The 21646-nt window shown below is 38.7% G+C and overlaps 1 protein-coding gene across 5 annotated transcripts in view; it reads right to left on the reverse strand.

Moving 5' to 3' along the window:
- bcas1 (brain enriched myelin associated protein 1) overlaps nt 1-21646 on the reverse strand; it is a 135408-nt gene that overhangs the window by 40408 nt on the left and 73354 nt on the right. For 4 of the 5 annotated variants that reach the window (XM_073061636.1, XM_073061640.1, XM_073061635.1 and 1 more), the window contains 3 exons: nt 8321-8482; nt 4761-4823; nt 3365-3520 (listed from right to left, as the gene is read on the reverse strand). In XM_073061636.1, the coding sequence (XP_072917737.1) occupies nt 3365-3520; nt 4761-4823; nt 8321-8482 (381 nt within the window). The remainder of the gene's footprint in view (nt 1-3364; nt 3521-4760; nt 4824-8320; nt 8483-21646) is intronic. The other variant, XM_073061637.1, reaches the window with a different exon arrangement.

Here is a 21646-nt window from a genome sequence, read left to right on the forward strand (position 1 = left end):
AAACTTTACAACTCCTCCCTCTGAGTGTCAGACTCCCTGAGCCAATAGGCTGATCCTGAACTTATTTCCACTTGGAATAATTTACTTATTATTATTTAATTATTTATGGTTTTATATTGCTATATTTCTACACTATTCTTGGTTGTTGCAACTGTAATGAAACCCAATTTCCCTCAGGATCAATAAAGTATGTCTGTCTGTCTGTCTGTATATCCAATTCAACAAAAATGACAGTGGATTCCACTTAATTGGGCCATCCTTTAATTGGGGCAGCCACCTATTTGGGACAACTCTTAAAGAATAAAATCAAATCGAGAAAATCAGCAGGATTCCCTTTGCTTATTTGGGACAATGCGCCGCTTAATTGGGGTAAAAGACTTACTGACTAGGTGCTAACCAGCATCAGTCTCATGCACTTGTGTGGCCGTTGATGCTGCACCATGCTTAGAATGAACAGTTTTTAAATAGCGTGAGTTGCATGTGTTTCTGTTTAAAAAACAGTGATTTTTGTCACTGATAGTTGGGGAGAAATCAGCAGCAAGACATTTCTGAACTGTTAGACTCACTGCAGCATCAATCAATCAGACTTGGAGATGCCAGAAGCAGCCGGGAGTGAAAATGATACAATTTCACCACTTCAGCAAATTAAGAAGGACAAAAATTTGAAGGTATTGACAATAATCTTGAATGTACAATGAAAAAGAAGATTTACAGGATGCAATCATTGATAGCATTGTATGAAGGCAATCCATTGTCTGCACTCAGCATCTGTGTTGATTTTGCATTCATTGGATGAATTCCTCCATTAATAACTATCAGGAGCTAACACACAGTTCTTTACTACTGTAGTACTAAACTGGTGGTGGTGGAGGGAGTACATTCGGATTGGAGGGTTGTGACTAGTGGTGTCCCACAAAGATTGGTTCTGGGACCTCTACTTTTCATGATTTTTATTAACGACCTGGATGTGGGGGTAGAAGGGTGGGTTGACAAGTTTACAGACAACACAAAGGGTAGTGGTGTTGTGGATTGTCGAAGGTTGCAGAGAGACATTGATAGGATGCAGAAGTGGGCTGAGAAGTGGCAGATGGAGTTCAACCCGGAGAAGTGTGAGGTGGTACACTTTGGAAGGACAAACTCCAAGGCAGAGTACAAAGTAAATGGCAGGATACTTGGGAGTGTGGAGGAGCAGAGGGATCTGGGGTACATGTCCACAGATCCCTGAAAGTTGCCTCACAGGTAGGTAGGGTAGTTAAGAAAGCTTATGGGGTGTTAGCTTTCATAAGTTGAGGGATAGAGTTTAAGAGTTGTGAGGTAATGATGCAGCTCTATAAAATTTGGTTAGGCCACACTTGGAGTACTGTGTCCAGTTCTGGTTGTCTCACTATAGGAAGGATGTGGAAGCATTGGAAAGGGTACAGAGGAGATTTACCAGGATACTGCCTGGTTGAGAGAGTATGGATTATGATCAGAGATCAAGGGAGCTAGGGCTTTACTCTCTGGAGAGAAGGAGGATGAGAGGAGACATGATAGAGGTATACAGGATATTAAGAGGAATAGATAGAGTGGACAGCCAGCACCTCTTCCCCAGGGCACCACTGCTCAATATAAGTGAACATGGCTTTAAGGTAAGGGGTGGGAAGTTCAAGGGGGATATTAGAGGAAGGTTTTTTACTCAGAGAGTGGTTGGTGCATGGAATGCACTGCCTGAGTCAGTGGTGGAGGCAGATACACTAGTGAAATTTAAGTGACGACTAGACAGGTATATGGAGGAATTTAAGGTGGGGGATTATATGGGAGGCAGGATTTAAGGGTCGGCACAACACTGTGGGCCGAAGGGCCTGTACTGTGCTGTACTATTCTATGTTCTATGTACTATTGGTAGTGTTCTAATTTGTTCTGTATTTCATTTAAATACATAATTTGTTACTCAGTTTATCTTTTTTATACCTTTTCAACTATTTCCATGAAACTTTGGTCAATTCAGGCAGCCGCCTAATGGGGCCAAAATATACTGGACCCAATGCGGTCCAATTAACCAGAATCCACTGTATTTTAAAATAAATATTTAAAACACTTTAAAAAGTAGAATATCTATTTATTTGCAACACGAGTGAATCTGCAGATGCTGGAAATAAATAAAAACACAAAATGCTGGCTTTCCTGATGAAGGGTTTCGGCCCGAAACGTTGTCACTACCTCCTCCCATAGACACTGTCTGGCCTGCTGAGTTCTGCCAGCATTTTGTGTTTTTATCTATTTATTTCTCTGTTTCAGCAAAGAACTTTATCGAAAGAGATTACTGCAGTGAGAATAACATAATTTTAAATTAGAATAGCAAACATATTCTCGGTATTGGGACCACAGCTGTTTACCATTTACGTTAACGATTTGGATAAAGGCATAGAAAATAACATCAGCAAATTTGCTGATGATACTAAGCTGGGTGGCAGTTTGACATGTGATGAGGATGTTAGGAGAATTCAGGGTGACTTGGATAGGCTGGGTGAGTGGGCAGATACTTGGCAGATGGCGTTTAATGTGAATAAGTGTGAGGTTATCCACTTTGGGAGTAAGAACAGGAAGGCAGATTATTATCTGAATGGTGTAGAGTTGGGTAAGGGAGAAATACAAAGAGATCTCAGAGTCCTTGTTCATCAGTCACTGAAGGTGAATGAGCAAGTGCAGCAGGCAGTGAAGAAGGCTAATGGAATGTTGGCCTTTATTACAAAGGGAATTGAGTACAAGAGCAAGGAAATCCTCTTGCATTTGTACAGAGCCCTGGTGAGACCACACCTGGAGTATTGTGTACAGTTTTGGTCTCCAGGGTTAAGGAAGGACATCCTGGCTGTAGAGGAAGTGCAGCGTAGATTCACGAGGTTAATTCCTGGGATGTCTGGACTGTTTTACGCAGAGAGGTTAGAGAGACTGGGCTTGTACACGCTGGAATTAAGGAGATTGAGAGGGGATCTGATTGAAACATATAAGATTATTAAGGGATTGGACAAGATAGAGGCAGGAAATAAGTTCCAGATGCTGGGAGAGTCCAGTACCAGAGGGCATGGTTTGAGAATAAGGGGTAGGTCATTTAGGACAGAGTTAAGGAAAAACTTCTTCTCCCAGAGAGTTGTGGGGGTCTGGAATGCACTGCCTCGGAAGGTAGTGGAGGCCAATTCTCTGGATGCTTTCAAGAAGGAGCTAGATAGGTATCTTATGGTTAGGGGAATCAAGGGATATGGGGACAAGGCAGGAACCGGGTATTGATAGTAATTGATCAGCCATGATCTCAAAATGGCGGTGCAGGCTCGAAGGGCCGAATGGACTACTTCTGCACCTATCGTCTATTGTCTATATTATTACTTACTTTTTGCTTAAACAGTTTTCCAAATGGACTTTGTATCGGTGACTTTTCTGATTTTGCTCCATCAGCAGAATCTGTACCTTTAGTCTTGGATACCTTCTGTTGTTCTAATTTGTGGGCTTTGGCTGCTGGTTCCTTGTGTTCACCATTTACTTTTTTCTGCAAACCATTCAGAAAATAAAGGCAGAATTTCAATGTGACAGTTCTACTGGCATCAACACCACTTACATAAGCAGAGTAAAGAAAAAAAGTCAAGCCCTTTGCTCATTCTAACAGTCCTTCTCAAAAGTTAGGTTGTGAACGGTGCTGAATCTATATGCTTTTATTTAACATTTTTGTCCACACCACTATTTCTATCCTTTGCACTATTATCACATAAAACATAATACTACAATAATAAACTACTCTTTGCATAAACATTTGATACACATGAATTGTTATTTCAAAGATTATATTTAACATCATCCTTCCAAATTTCCACTCACAATGGTTTGGCTATAAATGTTTGTGGTGAATGGCAAACTGGAAAGTGCAAGTATAAATATGCCAATGAAATTTTTAAATATTTCTTTGCTTTCCTTGAAGATCTTTGGTGCAACTTGAAAATTCTGAACTTACAATATGCCAGCTGCATTTAATCAAACAAATTAACAAACATGAACTGTAGGAAAGATTAATTTCAGTTTTGTTGCACATTAGTAATTAACTCAATCATTAAGCTCAGTCATTTTTTGAGCATATTTTTCCACTTGCCATCTGCGAAAACAGATTACATATTTATTGTAATGTGTTAAAAAGAAATTAAGCTTGGTTTTCCAAATACTCATATGTACTTCATTTTATTGAGAATCTCATTTACTAATTGCCAATTATGCTATTGTCTAAAATTCCATATTCTTGAACTGTCGTTATATTTACACCCATTTCGTATCTTCAATGTGACCTTTAACAGACATAGTTGTTACCTTTTAACTTATAAATATTCCTTGTGTGTTGAAGATGCTCACCATATAACAATTATAGTAAATTATGCTGGATATTTTCTATTTAGATTAGCCCATTATGTAGCAAACTATTTATGACATTAAAAACTGAGAAGAGATTCTGCATTCAAAACTTCAATGATACATAAGAAAGTTTAAAATGATTAACACTGTAAGAATTACATCAAAAATTCATTGCATTGTGCCCTTGAAAGTTAAGTCATGGATTTGCAAGCATGCTAATCTGCACACTTTCGTAGGAAGGGGAAAGTAATATTGAAAGGTGATTAACCACGAGATACTGTCAAACTGCTTAAAAAAACAGATTTCCTGAAATAAAGTTATAGGTTTGTCCTCTTGACTGAAGATAGTCAGTTGTATTGAAAAACCATAAATGGATAAATGAGAAAATTTACCTTTTCATCTGATGCCTGATGTGAATCGTGATCTATCTTGGTAGAGGACTTTGTTGGAGTCACCTAAAATAATCAGCACATCGTGTAGTTTTCAATTGCATATTGACAAACCAACAAAGAAATTATTTAGAATTATAAAATGAATTATTTTGATGGAAGTGTTCTGATACCTGATATCTGAGGGGAAGAAATGTAAATGTAAGTGTACCTGGAAATTGAAAGTTTTGTTATGCTGAGCAAAAAAAAATTCCAATTGCTTTAAGTATCAAAGCCTGTTTGAAAGCATTTCTGTGCCACCATACCAATTTGCTTTTAATTGAAAAGAGGATTAGCAACTTGTGCTGTCTTATTCACTTTCCAGATGTCCAGCTATTTACTATGAATTCGAAACTCTGTCTCCGTGTGATTGTACTTCTTATTCTGGCCATTTCTAAAGGGCTCTACATCAGGTTTCCAGGCAGGTCAGCTGCTCTCACATTTCTGCCAATTGTTTTTGAGTTGAAGAGTAGGAGGCATTGGGGAATGTCCTGGTGCAAGTTTTCTCCCAATCTCCCAACCCAACCATTGGGGCAGAAACTCACAAGGAGATAGTGAAATCACCAGGTACAACAAATACATGAAAGATCCCACCTACGAACCTGCACAGAAACTTGCACAGCTGTACAGAGAGATTGACTAACATAGCTCATGCTGCTACTAGTTCAGTGAGTTAACCTGCTGGTTTTGCAAGGTCAACTTCACTGACAAGATTCACATGTGATGTAAGCCATTGAGTGAGTAAGTGACTCTATGAATTCAGTGAGTGAGGCTTACTCACTGTTGGATATAAAATTTGGGTTCTGCATGATTAAGGTCTTACAGGGATAATGTTACTTAATAGATTTAGAAAGTAAAACACAAATGAAACAAAACAATAAATGTATTTCTATGCTTTGAAGAAGAATTTCTGCTTCATTTTCTTTCAATCCAAGCGTCCTTGCATAAAGTCTAACACTTCCAGTGTTGTCCATTGATTGCCTTGATAATGAATATGTCATAACATGGTAAGGTTATCAACACAAGGAAAAACATAATGACTAACATAAAATGTGTTAGAATCAAATATTAATAACGTATGCTTTATTTTCCTATGAACAATGGAAATATTATTACAAAGGAAAATAATATCTTTCACTGAGTAATAATTCATTGATTGTTACAAGGGGAAACATTAATAATAACAACATAGATTCATAAAATATCCTTAACTTGAAGAAGGATCTAGTGCTTTCCTGGCGTATACAACAAATAAACTTTTCTCAGCCTTCAAGTCAGGTACAGATATCGGTTCTAACCAAAGTTTTAATGAGAAACTGCCATCTTCTTCAGGAATGATGCCCTGAAGAAGATGGCAGAGTTTGTCATCAAGACATTGATTATAATCAATATCTATACCCCGCTTAAAGCTGGAGAAAATTTTATTTGTCCTTAACTTGTCTCAATCTAGCTAATAGAAGAAACTTACTCATGAAGGACAAAATGAGCCAAAGAGTATATCCCTATAAGAAAAACCCTTTTTGGGCATTGTGTTTAAGAATAAAGTGATTTGTGGGATAAATAGTAATATAATGTCCAGAATGGTAGAGACAAATGTTGATCAAAATAGTGAACATCCAAAGAAATTACAGTAAGAAGACCACAGTTTTCGCAAGAATTGTGGGCCTGGAGGAAGTTACATATCCCAGGGAAAGATTTAAGTAAAGAAGAAAATTTCAAATTTGAACTTAGAGGATTTGAGAGACACATTTTGTAAGAACAGGGTGAAAGGTGAGTGAGACATGATATCAGGTTGGCATTAGTATTCATGAAGGATGAAGGATGGGAGCCCAATCCCAAAAGAGTTGGCTGGAGATAACTTGGTTATAAATAGTGTTTTCAATAGCTGATGAGCCGAGAAAAAACCCGAATTGGGTCATGTTATATGGCTTCAGTGACGGAGATATGAAGAGATTGATTTGATTGTGGAAGTTTGGGGTCTTTTAAGGGTGAGTGAAGATGGTGTTTTTGGTTTATCAATGCCTCTTTAAAGAAATTGTGCCTCCAGGTCTTGCTGTTGGATCAATAGGAAGGTTTGAAGGAAATATAGTTGGAAAGCCTTACCAATGATTTCAGGTGATGTACCCAAAGAGTTGTTTGTAAGAGGCAGGCCAAGGATCAATCCTTGGAGCTTCCATAGGTCCCCTTGTGGTTTATAACAAAGCAACATCAAGATTAAGAGATAGAAGGAAATATCCCAGAAGATACAACATAAATTCTTGAGATACCAAAGGTACAGAAATTAATATTAGTGCTTGGAATTCACATTCATTGCTCAACATATAACACCTAAGAGATCAACACATTATTGTGTGTTTGGCTTGCAGAATGCATATTAATTGGTATATGAGTAAGTAACAAAATCGTTTGTGAAGAGTAGTGTGGTTGATATAGTCCACCTGAACTTCAGTAGTAAGACCTTCAACAGTGTCCCTAATCAGAGACACTGTTTAAGGTCTTGTAAGGGTTGTCAGGGTTAGAGTCCCCTCCAGCCTGCTCTATGCCAAGGGAAACCAAACTAAGCCTATCCAGTATTTCCTTATAACTGGAACATCCCTGTCTGGTGAATCTCCTCTGTACTTCAGATTCATTAGGGCATACATGATAAATAGTAGGACCCTCTGGAGTATTAAAGATCAGATAGAATTTAGTGTACATGTCCAAGGATTTCAAAGGGAAGCAGCATAATTAGATAAAATTGTAAACAAGGTGCTCAGCATTCTCATTCTTCATTAGCTGGAGCATTGAATGTTAGAGCAGTGAGTCCATCGTACAGCTTTATCAAACATTGGTGAGGCCACTGCCTGATTGCTGTGTGCAGTTCTGGTCACCACATTACAGGAAGGATGTGGTTGCACTGGAAAGGGTGCAGAGGAAGTTCATCAAGGTGTTAGAATGGATGGAAAATTTCAGATATGAGGAATGATAAACTTGAAATGGTGAGGTTGAGGCTGACCTGACAGAGGTGTATGAAGTGATAAGAGGCATAAGCTTCTTATAATAAAGGTATGAAAAACTAGAGCATATTGGCTTAGTGTCAATGGGAAGAGGTTTAGAGTGTACAGGGGGATTTTTTTAAAATAACCAGACGGTGTTTTGAACCTGGAATGCATTATCTGAGTAGGTGGTGGAAGCAAGTATTGTCATGACATTTAGTAAGTACTGTATATACAGTAAATAAGCATTTGAGTTGACTCACTATTTTTGTTTTTCTTTTTTGCACTATTCATTATATACTTCTTATTGTAATTTATAGTTTCTTTACTAGTATTGCACTGTACTGCTAGCGTAAAACAAATTTCATAGCATACTGTATGCCAGTGAAAAGTTACAATTTTATAAAAAAAGTAATAGAGGTGACTTTTTTCATTGCAATTTTGCATAAGTTTTTGCCCTGTATTCTTTAAACCAGAAATAATTTAACATCCTGGCTAATATGCTAAAAATCATGTCAAGAATTAAAACAGCATTTTATCATTACTTACAAGTGTTTTGAAGAAATTCATGACAGAATTATCATCTGCAGGCGTCACTGTTTTATGTTCCTTCACAGTATCCTTCTCAGATAATTTGGCAGATGCTGGATTTTGAGATATGTTATTACCATTGGATGATGTCATATAATCCTTGTTACCATCACCAGTTTCCTAGAAATTAGTTTCGAGATCATATGTGTCAAACAGCTTCTTAATGTATTTATTCCCTTAATATAGAAATCCTATGGCATTACTCAAAATGAGTGAGACAATCTGGTTTTTATAAATATCAAGATGCACAGTCCACTTTGGGGATAAACACAAGAGATTCTGCAAATGCTGGAAATCTTGAGCAACGTGCACACAAGGAAGGAGGAACTCAGCAAGTCGGGCAAAATCTAAGGAGGGAAATAAACAGTTGACACTGGGTTGAGATCCTTCAACAGGACTGGAAAGGAAGAGGGCACAGATTGTGGCCAACAGACAATGGTTGATATCAAAATGTATTTATTAAAATATAGGGTTTTGGATTTTATCAATTTGCTTATTTTATCATGAAACTTGTAATTGCATTGTATGTATTTTAATCATGTATGATTTTTAAAGCTGAGAATATATGATAAGACATGTTAAGTGGAAGTAGATATCTGGTCATTTACTGACCTTGGAAGAACAGTTAGCTTCATTTTGTGGTATCTTGCATTTTGATGACAATGCAGGGAGCTTTGGACATTTAACTCCGGGTGAAATGAGATCAATAGCAACAGAGTCTATATTGGTTTTAGAGTTTGACTTGATTGTAAAAGTATTACAGAAATTTGGCACAGTGATTTCAGCAGCACAATGGCAAGTGAAAATAGTATTTGACCAAACATGGGTATAGAGTAACACGTACAAGTAAGCTGGATGAATTCAGCAGGTCGGGCAGCATCCGTTGAAAGGAGCAGTCAACGTTTTGGAGTCCTGACGAAGGGTCTCAGTCCGAAACATTGACTGCTCCTTTCAACGGATGCTGCCCGACCTGCTGAGTTCATCCAGCTTATTTGTGCGTGTTATTTGATCACAGCATTCTGCAGTATACTTTGTGTTTACTATGGGTATACAGTCCAGTTTGGTTCACTGCTGCATCCTCACTATGAGGGGTGAAGGAAGGGGTAGACATGGGCCTGATTACACTAGTTTGGAGGAACTGAATGTGACCAAACAATGGATTGGGACATTCTAAAGGACCCTCTTTAAACCATGAGAATTGTGTTTGGTCTAGCTCCATGTCTCCACATGCCAACACAACTGTAAGAAAATCATTCCACCTACTTCAGATGAACAAAACATATTCACAATCTTCACTTAACTAATCTAAATGCATAAGTACAAGGACGTCATAACAAACATTTGTAAAACAATCATCCAGTCATAATTGGAGTAAAGTGTACCACACTTTCAGAAAGATATAAAGGAAATTAGAGAAATATATAAGGTACTTACCAAAGTTACTCCAGGAATAAGTGTTTTAGTTACATGATAGGTGGAGAAGCTGGGATTGTGTTCTTTGCCTCAAAGGAGGCCATGAAGGAATCAAATGGAAGTATTTAAAATCATGGAAAGTAGAGAGTAGGTGGAGAACTGTTTTTGTTGACAGAAGGTTCAAAAAGTAAGAGCCACAAGTTGAGAGTGAATAGGAAAATAGACTAAAGGACACATGAAGGTAAATCATATACAGTGTGTGATGAGTGTCTGCAGTGCTCTTTCAGGAGTAATTGTGCAAGCAGATCCAACCACAGCATTCAAAAGGTGAGTTTGATAAATATCCAAAAGAAAAAAAATTGCAGGTCTATGCGAAAGGCCAAAATAATATAGCAGGCATAGACTTGGCCTGGTCAAATGGCCTTCGGTGCTGTGACCATGTGATGGAAACCCATCTAATTTCCATCATCCCACTCTACCAGCCCCTTCTGTTGACAACTGCTTCTCCTCTGCATCTCTCCCACTATTCATCTTCCTAGTTGTGATTGTGACAGCTACCACCCACGTTGCTACCTTTCCGTAAGACCTTCACTTTAAAGCTTCCCTTTAAAACTCACCCCTCCACAAACAACGGGCTTCCTAATATCAAGCCCTTAACCTGGCATTCATATTCATCTAACTAGTTCTGTGAGCTGCCTCTGGATAATTTTCCACTTCAAAGACAAGATATAAATGCAAGTTGTCACCATTCCGCCTCACCAGGCACTGTGGTTAGACACAAAGTGAGAAGTTTTAGATTTTATTGTTGCTTCAAGCAATTACTGGAATTGAAAAAAATTACTTTATCTTGAATTTGCTGACAAAGGAGAAGACTGAATGAAAACTGCAGTGAAAGAAATAAATCAATATACAATTGGTAAAAGTAATAATATTTACTCCAATTGTAAACATTACAGATTTGCGTTCTCCAGTTTAATCACAGCAAATAACTTACATCAGATTTGAACCCAGATTCCCTAATTTCATGCTTGCTCCAGGCTACAAAGCCATAGATCCATAATATTTTAGTAGTGCATTCATTACTTGATAACTATTTTGTGAAGTTAAACTGAAAATTAAAAGTAGGCTCATTAGTTAGTTAGATTGATTTGTGCCAACTTATGAAATGCCTTGAACAATTCTCACAAATCTATGAAAGGAGTTCATTGCACCCTGCTTTAAAAGGGCTTGGAAGGATAAGGCTAAAAATAATAAACATTGAACAAATGTAAAATATAAGTGAATTGTAAAAAAGAAATATCTCTGAAAAGTTAAAAATATGCACATCAACACTGCCAAACATTTTGTAATAAAGGAGTCTACATAAAGTATATCGGTGCCCTCCTGTTCTATATTATATAAACAATCATATTTTGCACTTGGTTATAAAGAAGCATCGTTTAAATTTCAATGATCTAAGTGTTCATGAGCCATGAGGAATTTGAAACATAATACTTTCAGTTCTACTCAAAGAAGAAAAACAAATTACGAAGGAGAAAGCTGAAAAATACTATTATTGTTTTATGGCCTTTGGAAAATAAACTGTAAATTGATGCAGTGTTGAACTCCGAGTGAACAGCAAAGTCTTATTAAAATGACTCATTTATTGTTACTGAAATACTAGCTGCTAGCACAGGATAATGAGGTGCTTGTGTCCGCACCAGCAGATGTTTTGAAAAGAACTTGCAGCATAATGGAGAATGCCAGTACTCAGGATTAACACACAGCTTTTCTGACTGAACCAATAGGCATTTTATTCTACAAAGCATTCTAAAAATGATCACAATATTTCTCTTCTTCCTTCCAAACTTTTGTTTATTGATATTTTCTATAATTTCTTAAATTGCTCTGACATTTTAAAGTAATTATTTTATTGAAGTGGTTACAATTTTGGTATCCGTTCTCTTTAATGGTCCTGAGCAAGAACTGCTTCTATTGCAATTCTCTTCATGTTGCCTCCTGTATAACATTTACAAAGATAGTAATGCCATTGTGCAAATTAAACAATTAAACCATTGTGTGATGGTAATGTTAGCAATTTATTAATATATATTAAATAGTTTGTAAAGTTTTGGCACTAATAGAGCAAACTAAAAGAATACATCAGACTCATTCATTCTTGCATGCAACTTGACCTCAGCTTTTCTAATGAGATTATAAAAAGTGAGGTCAAATACAGATTCCAATGAAACACCTTGATGGATAAGGAATGCCAAGACTCAATGATTAATTCCATTCATTGGTGATGAGCAATTGGATCCTCAATTCCTCACTTGCAGACATCAGTCAGTTTGGAGTGGCAACAACATCCCCTCCACAATCTCCATCAGCACAGGTGCTCCACAAGGCTGTGTGCTTAGCCCCTGCTCCATAAGGAGCTGATTAAATACTTTGAGGAGGAAACCAGAGGTCCATGACCCAGGCCTCATCGGGGGGGGGGGGGGAGCGGGAAGGGGTCAGAGGTGGAGAGGATCAGCAACTTTAAGTTCTACATCGTTATAATTTCCGAGGACCTGTCCTGGGTCCAGCGTGCAAGTGCAATTATGAAGAAAGCACGGCAGCACCTCTACTTGCTTAGGTGCTTGCGAAGATTCAGCATGACATCTGCAACTTTGACAAACTTCTATAGATGTGTGGTGGAGAGTATATTGACTGGCAACATTCCAGTCTGGTATGGAATCAACAATGCCCTTGAATGGAAAATCTTTCAAAAAGTAGTGAATACGGCCCAGTCCATCATGGGTAAAGCCCATGAGTACATCTACAAGGAACGTCATCACAGGAAAGCAGCATCCATCATCTGGGACCCCCCCCCACCCACCCCACCCCACCCCACCAGGTTCCCTTCTTGCTGCTGCCATCAGCAAGAAGGTACCGGAGCATCAAGACTCACACCATGGGGTTCAGTTACCCTGAACTACCAGCCTCTGAACCACAGTGGATAAACTCACTCCACTTCACCTACCCCATCACTGAACAGTTCCCATAACCAAAGGATTCACCTTCAAGGGCTCCTCATCTCATCTTCTCGGTATACATTGCTAATTTATTTGTTCTCTCCTCTTTCTTTATTTTGTATTTGCACAGTTTGTTGTCTTTTACACACCGGTCGTCTGCCCTGTTGGCGCAGGTTTTCATTGTTTCTATTATGGTTGTTGGATTTATTGAGTATGTCTGCAAGGAAATGAATTTCATGGGTTGCATATGGTGACATAAGTGTACTTTGATAATAAATTTACTTTGAACTTTGATCTTTGATGAGCCCTGTTCAATAGCTGGCTTTCTTTACAGCCATAAATCTGTTAATGTTTTATATCCACAACTTTGTGAAATCTCTCCAATGGGCAATACAGGCAATTAAATGAGAACAGGAGCAAATAGTCTGCTGTACAACAAATACCATTGCTGATCATGAGCTGTTTAAATGCAGACTATCAGCTCTTGCTCCAGTTGTCAGAAACACTATGGATATACTTAATATCCCAAAGCAAAGAATAACAGCTGCAGAATTTGTTCCCCTAGTTTGATTCAGATTTTGTTGCCTAAAATGCCTATTTTAAAGGGAATAACAATACATTGATTGTTAAAAGTAGTGGGCTACCTACTGCAGTAGAACAATAGACTAGAACAAGTTAGGGCTGAGCACTGTAAAAATGCAAACCCAGTCTTCAGGAGAAGGCAGCCAATGGTCCATGTGCCGTTCCTCATTGGGGTATCAGAGGTGGCGAGGGTCAGTAAGTTTAAGCTTCTCAGTGTTATCATTTCAAAGGATCGATCCCCTGGGCTCAGCACTTAAGTGCGATTACAAAAAAAGCATGGCAGTGCCTCTACTTCCTTAGAAATTTGCAAAGAGTCAGCATGACATCCAAACTTTGACTGACTTCTCTCCATGTGTGGTGGAGAGTATATTAACTGGCTGCATCACAGACTGGTTTGGAAACACCAATGCCCTTGAATGGAAATCTTACAAAAAATTAGAGGATATGGCCCAGTTCATCGCGGGTAAAGCCCTCCACACCATTGAGTACTTCTACAAGGAACAAGCTGCTGCCATCAGGAGGAAGTTACATAAGCCTCAGGCCTTACACCATGAGGTTCAGAAACAGCTATTACCCCTCAACCATCAGGCTCTTTAACCAGTGGGGATAACTTAACTTCACTCACCCCATCAGTAAACTGTTCCCACAACCTATGGACTTATTTTCAAGGACTCTTCATCTCATGTTCTCGAAATTTATTGCTTATTTAACTATTATCATTATTTCTTTTTTTTCTTTTACATTTGCAGCATGTTGTCTTTTACACACTGGTTGTCCACCCTGTTGGATGTAGTTTTTCATTGATTCTGTTATGGTTATTGGATTTATTGAGTATGCCTGCAAGAAAATGAAACTCAGGGTTGTATATGGTGACATATTTGTACCTAGATAATAAATTTACTTTGACCACTTAATGGGATGACGAATAGAAAGTGTTGTAAGGTGTAGTTATTTGAGTTACTGTCACCAGTCTGGCCATTCTCCTCTGACATCTCTCACTAACAAAGCATTTTCACTCATAGAGTTGCCATTCACTGAATTTATTTTGCTTCTCACACCATTCTCTGTAAACGCTAGAAACTGTTGTGCATGATAATAGGAGATCAGCAGTTTCTGAGATACTCAAACCACCCCATCTGGCACCAATAATCATTTCATTGTCAAAGTTACTTAGACCACATTTCTTCCTGATTCTGATGTTTGGTCTAAACAACAACTGAATCTCTTGACCATGTCTGCATGATTTATGCATTGAGTTGCTGCCTCATGAATGGATCTTTAGATACCTGCATTAACCAGCAGGTGTACAGGTGTACCATGGAGTGTGTATTTAAAATAGAAGTATCAGCTCTATGACCCATCATGAACATGCTGGGTCTAAAAATCCAAAATATTTATTTCATTTAACAAGTTCAATTCTGATGAACAGCCATCAACCTATAATGAAGACAAAAGAGATGGCAGATGCTGGAATCTGGAACAAAAAGTGTAAGTTTGAGGAACTCAGCTGGTCAGGCACTACCTGTCCAAGCAAAAGAAATGTTTCAGGGCACGACCCTACATTAAGACTGAGAGAGAAGAGCAAAAAATTCCAATATGTTGCAGCATGTAGGAGAGTGAGATAGAAACTGGAATGTTATAAGTGGAACCAGATGGAGAGGGGATGATAGGCAGATGAAACCGGGAGCAGCATCCCCATCTGGTTCACCTATGACTTACCAGTCCCTATCTTACACCTTGATATATTTCCAATCTTTCCTGCTTTTTAAAGTATATTTCAGATTTGCAGTAACTGCTGTGTTCAGTATCCCTCAATTCCAACATTCTTTTATTTCCCTCTGCCCTGTGTCCTGATTTACCAGCCTCTTTCAGCCATCGCTATTTACCTTACAGTTTCACTTTGTATCCAGCCTGCCATAGGCAATACTTGTGTTTTCTTGATCCCCAACTCATTCTCTGTATCTTAAATCAATTTCTCCCTATTTAATTATTCCTAGTTCTCATTAAAGATCATCAACCTAAAATATTATTTCTGTTTCTTTTACACAGATATTACTGAGTATTTTTGTCACTTTCTGTTGGTAATTCAAATTTCTACCAACTGCAGCATTTTACTTCCCCAAATGAACCGTGGCTGTTTGCCCTAATCATCATGATGGACCATCATCCTTTGCTGGTAACTACACCGTTACTTCAGTTGCAAAAGAAGTTAAAGCATGACTTTGTTCATTTATTACAGTAGCATTTTATATTTCATATTTTGAAGCATGCAATTTCCAATTTAAGAAGTATTTCCTTCATGAAATTTTTCTATTATTATTTTATGAAGCTTTTGTGACATGCCAAGGTGTAATCTATTGCATGTCACCTTTAGTGAATTGCTCATTCACTAAATCGCTTCCTTTCTCATTATATTTTGTATATTTCCAAATCAGTATTTTGTATTTTTAAATCCAAGTGGTTATATTAATAAGGCAGGACGGTATTGTTGTAGATGTCAAAGAATTCATGTCCTTTTATAAACAAGTGGACTTCTCAGGGTAAGCAACTAAGCCTCAGCCGATTAATTCAAAGGAGACCAATTCATCTTTGGGATTATGCCATGTAAGTGAATACTCTACAAAACTATGAGTATTTTGCATGTAATATGAAAGCTACCATAAACACACATATTCCACGTACGTTTCCCTTCTATGCTTACAATTACAATTTAATTATAATTTCAAAGGGCAAATTATAACTCACTTGAAAATCGCCTGCAGAATTTGAGAATACAATTAAATTGACTTATTTAACTAGCATACTGCACAATCAACACTTAAGTATGTTAACTTGGTGGTAATTCAGGCTTAAAAATTTAAGGCAGAGTACTGACCAATTCAGTGATTCAAAATTAATTTAACTCATTCTGAGGAAGAAATTTTGACCCAAAAAATTAATTCTGGATCTCTCTCCACAGAGGAAACCTTACCAGCTGAGTGATCCTAACATTTTCTATTTTTGTTTCAGATTTCCAGAGGCTGAAGATTTTGGTTTTGATTTAACCTATAACACCAATTCCTGGTGTGTTTTGCTTCACTGCTTAAGTATGACTGGTTACTCACTGGTCTGAGTCACATAATGATTTTCACTTAAGTTATTTTCACTTAAGCACCATCATTTGCAATATCTTTTGTGGAACATTGTAGGTGATCTTCGCTGACTACCTTCTTCATTCCCATGCTAACTATGCATAATAAAATGCTGCATGTATGCCCAGTTCCCTGCTTACCTTTCATCATTTTAACCACCACTTCCATGACTGTCCAAATATGAGATACTATGGTAGTCCTGAATCTCCAAGACCCATTTTCTATACTAGCACCCCTTTGCTGCTTGATAGAGGCTACAGACTCTGCACCCCTAACTCTGCCATTTCCCCTGCTGGTATATTTCATATTTGAGCATGTTCCAAAGCTCATCCCTAAGAAAGATGACCCCAATCCATGAATTGTCCAAATCTTGGCTATTCCATTGATGTGAAACTTACAAGAGGATCCCCTATTCTGCCTGTGATGACCTGACTCTCATTCTCTAGCAAATCATCTCTCTCTCTCCCCCACAACCTCACTTCTGGATCTGACTCCAGCCGCATAAGGTCAAGTTGGTCCTGAAATCTGCAGAAAAAGGTGCACACTGAAATGTCAGCTTGACAGCACTAGAATTCTTGAACCTAGGTGTTTTCAAATATTTCAACACCCTCATGTGATAATGTCATTCAATTTAAAATTAAATATTCCTGGCACTTTGAACAACCCATATCCTAAAAATTGAGAAAGGCTGACGTGAGTACTGACAGTAGAGTGTTAGAACTGATATCAATTTCAGAGTTATCTCTCAGGGTACAATCATGATGCTCTTTAGGAAAATAAACAGCAGTAAATTGTCATCAAGATGCCCTTTTAGCTGGGAGATGAGAATTAATCAGGGACTGTTTGGTGGCTTTAAGCATATTAGGAAAGTCTTGGACTCAGTAATTGAAATGAAGAGTTGGTTAGGGTCCAAGAGAGTCTGCTGGGATTAGATAATAGGAAAGGAGCAGCTGGCAGCTCGAAGGATGGTTGGAATGTAGATGGATACCCATTTATACTTTCCCAAACATCCTTCTACTAATTTAGGGGAGAAAAGTAAATGATGTAAGATCCACCAGCATAAAATTCTGGCAATACAAGTAAGATGACAGATGTTGGAATCCGGAGTAAAAAATAATCTGTTAGAGGAATTCAGTGGAACAAGCAGCTTCCGTGGGTGGTGGTGGTGGTGGTTGGGGGTGGTGAGAAGGAATTGCTGACATTTCAGGTTGAAAGCCAACATCAGGAAAATTCCACCAGCACAAAACTCCACTGGCCAGCACATTTGGAGAAAAGGGTAAAGAAGTATGCATAAGTTAGAATAAGCTCTTCATGGGCTTCCAGTCGGGTACCGGTATCGACTTTAACCAACATTTCCATGACAGACTCTGCCATCCAGAGTCTGTCATATACCCCTGTTATCCAGTCCTCCTGAATGGTTAGTCAGGTTTCCACTGGGTATATATACCACCAGACTAGACATGCCTAGGTATCATCCCTGATGAAGATGGCAGAGTTTGTCATCGAAATGGTTAAAATCAATACCTGTACCTGACTGGAAGCCTGAGAAGAGTTTATTCATCATATCCATCAGGAAAGCACTAGGTCCTTTATCCCTATGTTAGCATTATCACTGAGAATCCAGGAGCAGCAGTCAGCCAGACTACCGGAAGGATCAGTGTCATGGAAGTGCATGAATTGAATGGGTAGGTTGAATCAAGCCTTGAGTCTGTGGGGGGGGGGGGGAGGGCTGCAGTGAGTCATAGAGTGTTGTAGAGCCCTGTGGAACCAAAATGTACCCTTGTACCAACCTTAATGATCATCTGCACTAATCCCATTTTCTTGGGGTGTCAGACACATGATTGGGTACTGATGGTGGTGGGGAGGGGAAAGCAATTGGCTGAGTGTAGGGGCTGTAAGCCTATCAGAGGCAGAAGTGAACACCAAGCAAGCTGCATTAAGAGACATGGTCTGCTGCATGAAACATACTCAAAAGCAGTAGACTGAAATTCTGGAGAACTCTGAACTCTCTGGTTAAGGGCTCCCTCAATGTCTGTACAATTCATATGTCTTATATACATAAATGAGGTTGTCATAAGTGACATCAAAGTGTACCACCCAATTTCACAATATGTTTTTGTAGGGCTCCCATTGGAAAAAGGAAAACTTGTGGAACTGCACTGCAAGACCACAAATAACCTGACTCCGGTTAGAGTGGTGTAGGAAAATATTGTGTTCCATAGTTCCATATCGTGTTTTCAACTCAGTCTGTGGGTGTGGAATTAGAGAATTATGGCCAGCTGTACCACATCTTATTACTGGCTTTTCTAAGAATATGTCTAAATTCCACTGTCCAGAATCCAGTATAGAGTTGTTTTTTTTGCTTTTATTCTCAACATTAATGATTTATACCTTTTGTTTGACAGCTCAGTCTGACCAGGGCTGTAAACTTTCCAGTAGCTGCAATCCAAATACAGAGACAGATTAATTGACAGTCCACTTGATCACAAAGTCCAAATGTGATATACAGAATCTAGAAAATTTTTAATGATGCAATCTTTTCTGCACCATACAAACGAAGCAATTTTTGGATTTTAAACATTTTGTTTAAAACAAAGAATAGATATCTAAGGTAACACGAGTATATAATATGAAATAAATAAATTTTGCTTTGGTGTTTCTTACTCAGATTTTGTTAAGGGCATTGTCAATTTACAAGCTTTGAAATTGTAGGAGGTGGAAAATACTGACACAAAAATGTTGTAATTTTGTTGCTTTTTTTCTAAATTCCTCCCTAATACAGTTATACATGTTGGTAGTCTTTGGTGAAAGTTGTCATATTTCCATTTCTTGGACTGACCCCAGTTAATGAGTGTTGGCAAGTTAGGCAATGATGCAGGACATCTAGCTCATTTACTGTAGATAACAGTGAGAAGCAACAATATGATAACTGTCAAGAAATGGCAAACGCTGAATTTTCATTTCCACAATCTCACCCCCTCTCATTCCATACTAAATCTAACATTATTACATTCTTGACAGCTGTGTCACATAATTTCATAGAAATCAATACCAACACGAAAGTGCACTGGGGACCTGCTGCATTTCACAGAAATATAGAAAACCTACAGCACAATATAGGCCCTTCGGCCCACAAAGCTGTGCTGAACATGTACTTACTTTACAGTTTACCTAGGGTTACCCATAGTCCTCTATTTTTCTAAGCTCCATGTACCTAACCAGAAGTCTCTTAAAAGACCCTATTGTACCCACCTGCACCACCATCGCCAGCAGCCCATTCCAAGCACCAAAAACTTTCCAAGTTTTTTCTACGTAAAAAAAACCTACCCCTGACATTTCCTCTTCATCTGCTTCCAAGCACCTTAAAACTGTGCCCTCTCATGTTAGCCATTTCAGGCTTGGGAAAAAGCCTCTGACTATCCACACGATCAATGCCTCTCATCATCTTATACACCTCTATCAGGTCACCTCTCATCCTCTGTCGCTCCAAGGAGAAAAGGCTCAGTTCACTCAACCTATTCTCATAAAAGGCATGCTCCCCAATCCAGACAACATCCTTGTAAATCTCTTCTGCATCTTTCCACATCCTTTCTGTAGTGAAGTGACCAGAACTGAGCACAGTACTCCAAGTGGGGTCTGACTACAGTCCTATATAGCAGTAACATTACCTCTTGGCTGTTGAACTCAATCCCACGGATGATGAAGGCCAATTCACCGTATGCCTTCTTAACCACACAGTCAACCAGCTAAGCAGCTTTGAGCTTTTTATGGACATGGACCCCAAGATCCCTCTGATTCTCCACACTGCCAAGAGTCTTACCATTAATACTACATTGTGCCATCATATTTGACCAACCAAAATGAAGCACCTTACACTTAACTGGGTTGAATTCCATCTGCTTCTCAGCCCAGTTTTGCATCTTATCAATGTCTCATTGTAACCTCTGACAGCTCTCCACACTTTCCACAATACCCCAACCTTCGCATCATCAGAAAATTTACTAACCCATCCTTCCACTTCCTCATCCAGGTCATTTATAAAAATCACGAAGAGAAGGGGTCCCTTACAGATCTCTGAGGCACACCACTGATCACCAACCTCCATGCAGAATATGGTCACACAACCACACTTTGCCTTCTTTGGGCAAGCCAAAGCAAGATCCCCTTGGATCCCATGCCTCCTTACTTTCTCAATAAGCCTTGCATGAGGTACCTTATCAAATGCCTTGCTGAAATCCATATACACTACATCTACTGCTCTACCTTCATCAATGTGTTCAGTCACATCCTCAAAAAATACAATCAGGCTCGTAAGGCATGACCAGCCTTTGACAAAGCCATGCTGATTATTCCAAATTATATTATGCCTCTCCAAATGTTCATAAATCTTGCCTCTCAGGATCTTTTTCATCAACTTATCAACCACTGAAGTAAAACTCACTGGTCTATAATTTTCTGGGCTATCTCTACTCCTTTTCTTGAATAATGGAACAACATCTGCAACCCTCTAATCCTCCGGAACCACTCCCGTCCCCATTGATAATGCAAAGGTCATCGCCAGAGACGCAGCAATCTCCTCCCTCACCTCCCACAGTAGCCTGGGGCACATCTCTTCCAGTCCCAGTGACTTGTCCAACTTGATCTTTCCAAAAGCTCCAGCACATCCTCTTTCTTAATGTCTATATGCTCAAGCTTTTCAGTCCACCGTAAGTCATCCCTATAATTGCCAAGGTCCTTTTCCATAGTGAATACTGAAGCAAAGTATTCATTAATTATCTCTGCTATCTCCTCCGGTTCCATACACACTTTTCCACTGTCACACTTGATTGGTCCTATTCTCTCATGTCTTATCCCCTTGCTCTTCATATATCTGTAGAATGCCTTGAAGTTTTCCTTAATCTTCCTTGCCAAGGCCTTCGCATAGCCCCTTTTGGCTCTCCCAATTTCATTCTTAGTCTCCTTCCTGCTAGCCTTAAAATTGTCTAGATCTCTATCATTACCTAGTTTTTTTGAACCTTATGTAAACTTTCCTTTTCTTCTTGACGAGATTTTCAGCAGCCTTTGTTCACCATGGTTCCTGTACCCTACCATCCTTTCCTTGTCTCATTGGAACATTCCTATGCAGAAAGGAATATCTCCTGAACATTTGCCACATTTCTGCC

The sequence above is a fragment of the Hemitrygon akajei genome, chromosome 11 (genome assembly GCF_048418815.1).
Source record: "Hemitrygon akajei chromosome 11, sHemAka1.3, whole genome shotgun sequence".
NCBI lineage: Eukaryota > Metazoa > Chordata > Chondrichthyes > Myliobatiformes > Dasyatidae > Hemitrygon > Hemitrygon akajei.